The sequence below is a fragment of the Lepeophtheirus salmonis genome, chromosome 13 (genome assembly GCF_016086655.4).
Source record: "Lepeophtheirus salmonis chromosome 13, UVic_Lsal_1.4, whole genome shotgun sequence".
Lineage (NCBI taxonomy): Eukaryota > Metazoa > Arthropoda > Copepoda > Siphonostomatoida > Caligidae > Lepeophtheirus > Lepeophtheirus salmonis.
Window position 1 is genome coordinate 14891409 of NC_052143.2, and position 12018 is coordinate 14903426.

General features: G+C 32.2%; 2 protein-coding genes across 2 annotated transcripts; one reads left to right on the plus strand and one right to left on the minus strand.

Moving 5' to 3' along the window:
• Positions 1-212: 212 nt before the first annotated feature.
• LOC121127501 (cytochrome P450 18a1) lies at positions 213-2705 on the minus strand. Its single transcript, XM_040722887.2, has 3 exons — positions 2018-2705; positions 1733-1955; positions 213-1668 (listed from the first exon to the last, which is right to left on the minus strand). Exons 1-3 carry the CDS (start codon positions 2270-2272, stop codon positions 701-703), a joined length of 1446 nt encoding a protein of 481 aa, XP_040578821.1. The 5' UTR covers positions 2273-2705; the 3' UTR covers positions 213-700.
• On the plus strand, positions 2644-5835 carry LOC121127502 (NCK-interacting protein with SH3 domain). Its single transcript, XM_040722888.2, has 2 exons — positions 2644-4816; positions 4878-5835. Exons 1-2 carry the CDS (start codon positions 3626-3628, stop codon positions 4941-4943), a joined length of 1257 nt encoding a protein of 418 aa, XP_040578822.1. The 5' UTR covers positions 2644-3625; the 3' UTR covers positions 4944-5835.
• Positions 5836-12018: the final 6183 nt, after the last annotated feature.

The following is a 12018-nucleotide window of genomic DNA, read 5'->3' on the forward strand; positions in this document are numbered from 1 at the left end:
GTGCGGAGCCTAAATGGTAAAAAAGAATTCACGTGGAAAACTCAAATATATTTTTAATGATTAAAAATATATGCTTTATATCTGTAGAACTTTTATCCGGTTGGCCCAAGGGAAAGGTTGAGACTACATACTTATTTGAGACTCTCAAAATGGCAATTTTATTTCTTGACCTCTGCAACAATAAATAAATAAAAAACCCAAACTAAGTATTATTTTAGATAGAACATGTATGATTTTATTCTCATAGGTCTTTTTAAAAGAAAAAAACATTACATGAGTTCTGAAGTAAACAATTAAAAGTTTGATTATAATAATATTAATAAGGGATCACAGGAAAATACTTAGCAATGAGAAAAATCTAAGTAAATGATTGCATAAATAATACTTCTTTAAAAAAAAAAACTAAAACTATTGAGTATATTTTATATCTTTAAGATGAGTTGAAATTAATAATTATAATATTGAATAAGTTTGGCAATGGACGAATCAATGAACTTTACGTCGTATCCGAAGAACATTCATTTCTTCTCTAGAACAAGAAAAATATTAGGGAAATGAATGGATTATATAATAAGTAAAATATTCATCATATCAACAGAGGCAAATATTTTTTGAATAGCACAAAGACTCAATTTGTCTCCATGAATTTGTCCTAACACGACTGAATAAATAAAATGTTCATAATCATATTATGAACCACTTAAACGACTCTTTTTTGAATATTGACATAAAATGGGTCAGGTACAGAAGTGATTCCCATTGTACATTTCTTGGGATCAGGCCTTGGATTATCTTTGGGTACACGAATGATGTAATTTTGAACAATCATTACAAAGAAGTAGAAAAGTTGCTTTTTAGCAAGACTTTTCCCCATACAAATCCTCTTTCCAAATCCATAAGGAACAAATTGCTCCGGCTTGGGAACTTTATAAAAGCGATAGGGATTGAATTCATGAGGATGTGGGAAGACTTTAGGATCCATGTGGAATTTATGGTAATTAGCAATAACGGATGTTCCTTTTGGAATAAGATATTTTCCTACGCGTATTGTTTGTAGAACCTTGTGCACAAGAGATGCCGGTGCTATATTTGCATATCTTTGAACTTCCGAAATCGTCGCCAATGTAAAGGGTAACATCTTCATATCTTCTTCACGTGGGAAATTATTTCCTATATTCTGGGAGATTTCCTGGTAGCATTTTAATTGAATATCATTATGCAAACACATGAGGAGAATGATCCATAGGAGCGTTGTGCTCGTTGTTTCGGATCCGGCAAGAAAAAAGTCAAACAACATAACTATGAGCTGTTTCTTACTAAAGTAAGGATCTTGGGATTTGAGCATTTCAATTAAATAGAAATCAATGAAATCCTTGGGTGCATTCACTTCTAAATTATTTTTATGTTCATCAATATTTTTTGAAATAAATCTCTTCATATAGAGCATTGCTTCATCAGATTCATTGAGAGGTACGTAATTTGCAAAAATAGAGATAAATATGTTGATATGAATCCCCTTTTTTAAGTCCAATCCCAACTTTTCAACAATTTCGCGTGCTTGCGAGTATTCAAATCGATGCGAGGCAATAATGGACCAGAGAACATTGATTATAGGAACATGAAAAATATCATGTATCAAAACATCGGAGCAACCATCTATCATTTCGTCTAAAAACAAATATACGATAAGACATTAGTACACAGCATAAACACCTTTAGATAACACATTTACCAATGACTTCAAACAAATGATGAACTTCGTTGTAAATGACACTTTCCAAACTTTTTTTTCCAAAACCTAGATTCTTCAAATTCGTGAGAGCAAATCGTCTTTGAGATTGCCACATGGGGCCTTCATTATTAATAATCCCGTACGCAATTCCATCATAGCCTTTAGTGAACCTGTGCCACTGCCCTTGATACCTCCCACTCACATCTTCACGGTTAAAAAGATCCTAGATCAAAATTTAAAAAAAGGTGTCACATTCTTCAAAAATATTATCTCATTAAAACTTACCTTTGCCATTGCAAAATCATTAAGTACAACAATTTTACTCCAAATTACATCCACAGTGTAGATGGAACCAAATTTCTCCCCAAGAGCAAAGTCCAAAATGCCTGGGCTTCCTTGAGAAGAGAGAAAAGGGAGGGAACCTACGAGTGGAAGCGAAAAAGGTCCTGGAGGCAGTCCCCATCGTTCATGATAGAATCGGAAGAGATAGAGGAATAGGAAAAGGAGTAAAAGTGAGGAGAAGAGGAGGAGGAAGGGCATTGTCCCACCTGCAGATGAGCATCAAGCATGGATAGTAATGAGCAATGATGATGAGTTGACTATGTAATGGTGAGTATGAGTTTCTTGGAGGTTCAGTGATCACAGTTATTCGTTGATTTGATGCAGAGGATCGATTCTTTTTATTACGTACGTAGTCGCTCGCGCGCTCTTGCAAAAAAAAATATTATGGAATTTTACCTAAACAAAATACAGCAATTACCAGCGAGCTCTCTTAGAATATTTGAAAACTCTCGCTCGCTCTATAAAAAATATATACATATATACGTGATGAGTCAACATAAAAACAATCTTGAATTAAAATCAAGAAAAGAAAAAAATTCCGATTTATTTTTACTTCATAAATATATACTGTCCAATAGAATAAGTGTTCGCTATTTTGTAAAGTTGACAAATTAAAAATTATCATGAATTGCGAGATGTGTTTAGGTGTTAGTAATGACCCTCTAAATTTTTGTTTCTGTACCAACAAAAACCGTTACCCTCTTCTATCTGATCAAAGTTCCAGTGTACCGGAATTACTTCAAAATGATATCAAATTGGAAAAAAAAAATCTTATTACAATTAAGCCATAAGAAAATTTATATTATTAAATTTCAAGAACAAGAAGATACAAATAGGCTTTAAGTCTTTGAATACTCTGTAAATTTATTCATAAAACCAGACTTTTGTTATTTTTTATCCTATTTTGATCTTGATTGATTTGATACAATTAAATGTTTGTGCCTTTTCTCTTGGTCATATGTTTTTATTGGGATTCCTTTATTGTTGATGCTACATATCTTTCAACGTTTTGATAATCCTAAGAAATTAAATGTATCAATTTCTCATTCTTTTACTGTGACGATACATTTGGCTACTCTAAGTGCAATTTTCGGCGGACCCATAGAATTAATAAAAATAATGTGTTGATAGAAATTGACAAATATTCGTAAAGGAATACAAGAGATGTATCAATTTTGAGAAAAATAATTCTAGCTTGTTTTTGTGTTGTTGGGTCACATATAGCTTTTAAAAAAAAAAACAGAACTCTCCCAAGTTCACGCTCAATCTCGTCTCTCATTCTGTATTCAACATCTTATATTATTTAGTCCATTCTTTCTCTTTCTCTCTCTAGCTCTCTCTCATCTTAGGCCTCAGCTCCCTTTTTTGATGATCAAGGGAGATTTGTAAGGAAGAAGCGAGGACTGAGGAGTTAGGCACAGCTCAAAGGGCAGACAGAACCTGCACTCTGAAGGTTGAAGGGATCTTCATTCTTCTCCTTAGTCCGATCTGGCCTGGTTTGACCTCCCTTGTATCCATGTAACAGCATCTACTTGAAGGCTTAGGAGCATAATGACGAAAGCGCGTATTCTGAAAGCCCTTTACCCCTTTAAGAAGACACATGAAAGTTCCATTTCCTTTGAAGGCGGCGACATCGTTTTAGAGTTGGAGGAGAAGCTCACGCCCAAGGAAAAGGATATGAACTGGATTTATGTGATTCACTCCTCGGGAACCATTGGCTATGTTCCGAAAAACTACGTCTGTTGCGTGCCTGAGAAGGTGAGGCTCTCCACTCTGGCCCAATTCCAGAAGGGGCTTGAATCCCTTGAGTCCATTCCCCACAAAGACTTGGTCATGACACTCTTGTCTGATGGGAAAGCCTCGACTGAGTGTAAAAAGAAGCGCCCTGCCCCTCAACCTCCAGAGGATGTACTGATGCCAAGGATGGCAAGGGAAATAGTAGATATCGTGAGAACGGGCTCGGATCTTTCTTATGATGGAGCCAGAGATGTGTCCATCTCCGTCTTTCGCTACTTAGTACAAAAGGAGCCCAATATAAAACATTTGCTTTCCACTCTGGAGAGTCTTTATTTGGGGCCCATGGACCCTGCAACCATCCCTAACTACACCAGTCCCGATGCAAAGGAAATGGAACTGCTTCTTCAAAAGTTGACTGAGTGTAAAGAGGATGATCAGCAGAGAAATTGGATGCTTCATGAGGATGAGTCCAACATTGGAAAGCTATTGGATAACTTGTATGATCTCTTGATGAAATGCGAGCCCGGCATCACTATTTCTGTTTTGAGTCGCTATAAATACTTTTACATTCAAAGTCTTATCGAATATTTTCAAATGGAAACGAGATGGAGTCTAAAAAAATGTATGATGGAGATTTTTATAACCATGTGCTCCTTGGATGAGGTGATTATTTCCATAGCATTAAATTCTGTTCTTCCATTGGAGCTAGCACAGGATATGTTTCAAAATCTTGGAGATATTGTTCGTCTTCGACATGCTGCTTTACTTTTGACTGTTATATTTTCAACAGGAGAGGCAATGCCTGTTCAATATTTCGATCAATTGGGAACGGAATTTGTTCAATTCGTACTGGAACAAATTGAATCACCGGAAAGTTTTGAGCACGAAAAGGAAATGTCAGATGTATTTGTGGGTTTACTTCTAAGCTACAATCTTCAATTTTCGAAGGAAGCATCTTCCAGGAATATCCTAATGGAGGTTTTATCCAAACAAAGAGTCGCTAAGGTAGTTATTAGTATTTATCAAAAATTATTAAAATTCCTAACTATGAATATTTTTGATTCAGGTATATACCGAAAAAAATTTTATTACTTCTGAATCGAGAAGAAGATCCTTCAGCTATTTTCCATAACTCAAATAAAACAAGAGTTCATGCAACTCGAAAAGTCATTTTAGACATGTATCAGTCCTCTCATTGTCACCGTTTGTTCTATACCAATGATATCTATGTTCTCATCGATATCATTGTTCGGCAGCTCACTGATTTGTGTAGCGAAGATCCGCGACGGACAAACTACGTGAAAATGTGTGATTTGGTGTTAAAACACTCCAATTTCTCAGAACATTTACACCGATTCAAGGATCTTGAGAAATGTTTTATTCGTATATTGAATGAAGAGGATGATGCGGACACAAGCTCTATCGAGGATAAGAAAATAGTTCACTCAATAGTTCAGAATATTGATCCATTTAATACTTTATCTTAAATACTTTTACATATTTCTTCTGATATCATGATGATTTAAAGATATTTTAGTCAATGAGCTTCACTTATGAAAAATGAAAAAAAATAAAAAATGGACGGATTTGATATTGTAAATTAAGCCTCTTTGCATGACCTCTCGCTGCCAATTTGGTTTTATTCCATAATTGCATATTTTATCATTCTTTCAGAAAAAGTTTTATTAACATATTTTGAATTAACACTACGCACAATTTTTTCTTTGATTTTTTAATACAATCTAATAATTTATTTTCTTATTTCTAAGTTACAATAATGTAAATGCAACTAGTCAATATGTACTTTTCAAAATACCTTCTTTTTTTTTTCTAAATCTTTGTGTCATTTTTCGTTTTTAATATTTTATAACATATAGATTATGCGTACAAATCTCATTTTTTTCAAATTAATTATGGAGCTATATATACTTAAATGTTCTATTTATGTTACCATTTATTTAAAGTCTATACTTGTTACTACTAAAGAACGAGAGAATATATCTTATTTTGCTGTACATATTTAATTTATATGATATTTTTTACTGTCATGGGCCTAGTACAAAAGTGTATATAAGAATTGCAATATCATTAATTTGGGATATCAATTAATCAGAATATTAGTAACTATGTTACGTGGGTTTTAGAAAGGGCAATGGAAAGTTCCTTAAAGTATTACAGGAAGCCTTGTTACCGATTTTTTAAAGTAATTTTATGTAGAATATTCTTACAAAATATTCAAAGAAAGGAACAATTTGCCTATGCATCCGCATAGGTATAAATTATACCTATGCGGATGCATGTTTAATATATTATGTAACCATGATATAGCCAATGCTACTAGAACATATAAGCTATAACCTCAAGGGACAAGACAGCTAAAGTTTTAAGTAGGAGGTGTGTCCATAAGGAAAAAATACATAGAGCAGGGAACACTGAAATGAATATGGATGATTCATTTCAGCCTTTTTTATATTTATACCAGTGTGCAAAAGAAAAATTATGAACAAGATTTTACTTATGTATGTTGTTTTGAAGTGTGTACACTTGGAAGGTGTAACCGATCGTCTCGAACTCGTAAGTGAGTCTAAAAGGAAATGTAACAAAAATAATTAGTATAATCCAGTATACGACATATTTATAAATCATATTTTCTTATTTCAGATAAAATGATTAGCTGTTGTCCCGGCTGCAAGACTGGTTTCCCCAAGTCAGAGAAAAAGAAACTTTAGGATTCAAAAAGTCATTATCTTCATAAATGTTCTAAAGATCCTGAGCTTCTAAAGCATTGGATTAAAGCAATTAGAATGCAAAATTAGGAGCCAAACTATAATTCAAGAATTTGTAGTAGGCATTTTTCGGAGAAAGATTTTATAAGTGAAAGAACAGTTATAGAACTTTTCATAACCAAAGATTTGGACCTATCCAAAGAAAAAGACTCATTGCAGATCCTATCCCAACAATATTTCCCGATGTTCCAAGTTTTTGGAAAGACAAATAGTAATATACTACTTACTATGATTCGTTGAAATTTCCGAAACTTCACAATTATGATTGCTATTAATATTTTTTTTATAGATTTGAATGAGATAAAAGTCGTTTTAATGATCGAATTTACCAATTTTGAAAAGAAGACATTATCACAAATATGAATTATATTAAGGAGAAGCTGGATATATCATGTTTTTCGGAAGGCATTCATGTAAGATCGAATGAAGAATACAAGATTTATTTTGCTCTATTTAAAGAAAACCTTGTTCTTACCATCTTATATGGCTTGAAAGTGGAAAACCATTTTTCTTATAAGATTTTCACCAATGTAACCCTTTATGTAACATTGAAGTGAGCCATATTTGTTCCTCAAATATCTTGAGTCGTTTATCTGAAGTTGACTACATTTGGGCTTATCTGAAGTCTAGATCAGGTAAAGCCGAACCGGCATCAAGTATAAATTATGCAATTAAACTTTTGGAAGACTCTTTTAATGAGCAAGGATCACATATCGTCAATCATCTTGGATTCATTATTGAACTACTCCATTTATTATCTGTGAGTGTGAGCAGACGAAGATACTCAACAACATTATTAGGACTTTCAACTCTGTGGCATAATACTAGCCCTGCCTTATACAAACAAATTAGGAGTTTGGATTGATTTTCTTACCATCAATAACCCATGTTAAGCGATTTTTTCTCTGTTCGTGGAGGAGTTGCAAATTCTGCAATTGATTATCTCAAATCAAGACTTGGATCATTAGATGAAAAAGATAAATTTGTGTAAATAATAATTGCAGCGAGTAGAATTCAGTTATGGATTTTTTTTTTTTAGGTGAACATGGTCGAAATTACTCTAAAACTTTGTTTTGTTTCATGATTAAAAGTATTCTTGGAAACCACAGCTCTTGTCGATTTTTTAATCAAATTGTATCAAAAAAAATTTAATATGTTTGCCAAAAACTATGTTTTGTTTGCAAATATATCAAAAAAACGATAAAGTACTTCCAAAAATTGTCCTAATTCTAAAAAAAATTATAAGTTGAATTGCTATTGATTTGCGGATTGACTCCATTTTTCGCCTTCTATATGTATATTTATGTAAAATGAGACATTTCCATAAAATAAATTAAGTCTTTCATAAAAAAATGAATGATTGATTTTATTTTGGGCAATTTTATTTGGGAATATGATGTCTAAGCAGTGTTAACTTCGTCAAGCCTAACGAGATGAAATCATTTCGTCAACGAAGCTTTTCCCCATGACGACGACGAGACATAGACGAATATCTGACAACAGTCATGACGAAGACGAAATTTTTACGAAGACTAGACAAGACGAAATAAAAGATAACTACGACAAAACTATGACGATGTATGACAAAGATAATATCATGACACTGACGAAACTCTGACAAAAACTAATGACTTAAGATTACGAAGACAAAAAATATCAATTCTATTATTGATGCTGATGGTTCGTGCCAAATGCCCCAATGGTCTAATAACACAAAACTTTTCTTAAAGAGTATAAAATTTAATTAATAATTAATTGTCTCTTTGTGTAATGTATATGTATGTATTTCATCAGCACAGAAGTTGTGCAATATGTCAGTATGGCCCAGAGTTGGTTTATAAATTATAACCTACCGTCAAATCATTGTAATTGGCAATGGAACCCTTATTCGAGACTCTATTTACTTTTTCTTTCCACAGGTTGTACAATATACCAGCAGGGCATGTAGTGGGCTCATAACCCAACGCCAATTTAGTGTTTTGTTTATATGACCTCAAGACTATAACTAAAATTTTTATGTATATGATCCATTTGACTTCCTGCTGGGTTTGCAAATGCGGTCAGCATCCAGAATGGGAGGCTCAGGCTTAAAAACGTTTAAGAGCCATAACTATAAATTGCAAAATAGCATTTATTGAAGTTAAAAAGTAAAATGTTCAAAATCCATTAAATTTTGGTCCCTTGGGAATCATTCATGAATCTGTGAGAAAAAAATATTGATTTTTTTTAATGACATTATCATCTTTGCCGCCAGTGTTCAATTTTTTCTTTGTATTCGTAGTCGTAATAGGCGAATGTTTACATATTCAATTCATTTAAGGACAGATCTTTTATAATATTGTTAGTATGACCGCATAAAATTTTGTTCTATTAATTAGAGAATATTTGGTAATGGGTCTGTATCAGATACCTTTCATTTAAGTAAATAGGCACTAAATACCTCTTCAGCATTTTTCTTTTTTTGGAAGGGGGTAATCTGAGCAAAAAGTGACGAATTTAATTTGTATGTAATGGTTTTTGTATTAACTGTATGTGAATTCATAATTAGGACTTGAAAACATGAAATGAATATTTCTTACAAAGTTTTTCAAATCCCTGGTACCAATGTTTTTATCGTTTGTACGCTTTTCGTAAAAATATTACGTCTTAAAAGATATTGAACTCAATTTTAAATAATTAACAAATTATAGAACACCCAAAAATGTTTAATATGAACTGAATATCAATAAATAATAACCATCAATTTTATTAATGAAGCTCAATTAGGGTCAGACACTAGGTAACTTTCCTGATCAAACATGTACTTAAAGCAGGCTATTTCCGTTCAGTCAACAACAGCTCCTTTAAAAAATAGCTGAACCAAAATATTTTTTCTGAGTTACCTGGGAAGGTTTACTCATTAGGGTTTGCCATTAAGGTATTCTTTTGAGCTATGCAAACATAAGAAGCATCAAAATTTGCGTAATTGTACACAGATTATTATGAAAATAGTAAAAAAAATGTGCATCCCTTGGAGGGCTCTATCGCTCTTCTAAAAATTTACGTCTTCACAGATTTAAACTGTATGTCTAAAATAATACAAAAACTAAATTTTTGAGAACTATTCAACGGTTAAAACTAGAATGGACACTCGGTAGAGCGTTAAACCACCGCCTATGATCATTTTTTGGTGTGACCTTGGACTTTGATCTTGACCTCTCAAAATTTAATGAGTCAATGACCTCTTACTGTGATTTGATCCATTAAACCATATTTGTAATTTTGAAGGCTATCTTGAATGGCTATCCATTTGTAATCAGGGGATCAAAGTTTCTTTTAAATTGAGCATATACTGTTTTTGTATATTTATGCAGTTGGACAGTGTAATTAATAAATTATAGAACACCAAACAAATGAAATACGTAAATATTTGCCTACTACGACTATGAATAAAAATAAAAGGAACATTGGTCACAGAGAATGAGAATGTCTGTAAAAAAAATATGCTTTTTCTCAAAGATTCATGAATGATTCACAACCTGGACTAAAATTTAATTTTTTGGGAAAAAAATCAAAAACCAATGGCTACTCACATAAAAATTAATTTTTAGGAAGAAAATTTTAAAAGTTAAAGTTCAAATATTAAATTTTTTGAAAAAATTTCAAAATCTATAGCTACACAGAGAGAATTACGTTTTTTTGAAAAAAAAATTATAATATTAAATTTTTTGCTTTGCTAGATAATTTGCCAGAATAACGAAAACAAATTTATAATATAAGACAAAAAATCCTTAATTTGGGGATGGCTACAGATCCTCCAGCCAACCCCTTAAGGACACACCTGTGACCACCTTTGCAAGGCCAGTAGGAAGTCAAATGGATCATATAATTAAAAAAATAGGTTATACTTTAGAAGTCATATAAAAAACAGTGACTCGGTGTTGGGTTATGAGCCCACTAAGTGCCCCGATGGTATATTGCACAACTTGTGGGCAGAAAAAGTAAATAGAGTCTCGAATAAGAGGTTCTTTTGCCAATTACAATGATTTGGCGGTAGGTTATGAACCTACTCCGGGCCATATTGAGATATTATTTGTATTTTTAAAACTTTATTTTTCAAACGTTATATATTACTAAGAAAATATAAATCAAACTAAAAAATTCGTTTCTAATGCAGGGTAAACTCTGACAAAGACGATATTCCGACGAGGTCGAAGCTTTGACGAAGACAAAAATCTGCCAAAAATCATGACCAAGACAAAACTGTGAACAGACAAAATTTGATGAAGACGAAATAAAAGATAACAATGACGAAACAATGACGATGTCTGACGAAGACAATATTATGACGCAGACGAAACTATGACAAAGACGAAAGCTGACGAAATGATGAGGAAGACTAATGACTCACAAAGACTAACATAGCCACATACAAAATAAATGAGCAGCTCCAGACCTTTAAGTGAATCTAATACAATTGCGGAATTGGAAGATGTAAGGCTGATAAATGTAGAAACATCTTCTTCACTTGTATAATTAGACTCTTTTGTATTGACAGAAATTGATGATATTGATTTTAAAAGTAGGGTAACACAAAAAAAAATTCAGCCTAAAAAGACTGTCGACAAATGAATCATTTGTCGACAGTCTTTTTAGGCTGAATTTTTTAATTTAAAGTTTAAAGTTGATAATATTGTAGAGAAAAACGCGTGCAAGGAGAAGGTGGGAAAAAATACATATGGTATCATTGTTTAAAATACTGATGTGATTATCATCTGCCTGCTTTATTAGGATTTTTGAGGGTATAACGAAAGTATTTATTTGCAAAATGTTTAATGAAGATATACTACGTATAATTGACTTAGACGTTTTTTATCCGTTACAGTAGATTTGAAAACGTTACACTCCATGAAATTGTAATTCATTATGAACCATATTCTCAAAATAATAGCTAATGAAACGACAAAGTAGAGTATTTCGAAATATATTTGAAGTTCCAAGTTTAAAAAAGAAGGCTTTAATTAAATATAGTCTACATAATAAAAAACATACCATCATACATTTATCTTAAATATACAAAATTAAAAAATTGGAATCATATAACTAATAACAATAAATTATATATACAGAATATTGAAATAATAGATTGATCCAAAGAATATTTTCTTGTTCTGACACCGGAATCCAGTTAAATATGTCAAAACTTTAGGTTGCAAAACACAAGCGAGACGTGGAGTTTAATCAAAAATCACCCCTCTTCTTCATGTGGAAGTTGCTATATACAATTGTGCACAGGATAGATATATATCTCTATCGATGAGATCTAAATAATGATCAATAATAAAGTAAATGTTAAATCATAAAATTAGACAATAAATATACTAATAAAAAAAAATATAAGAAATAAATCCATCTTAAAGATTTAGAGCAAAAGTTAATTAT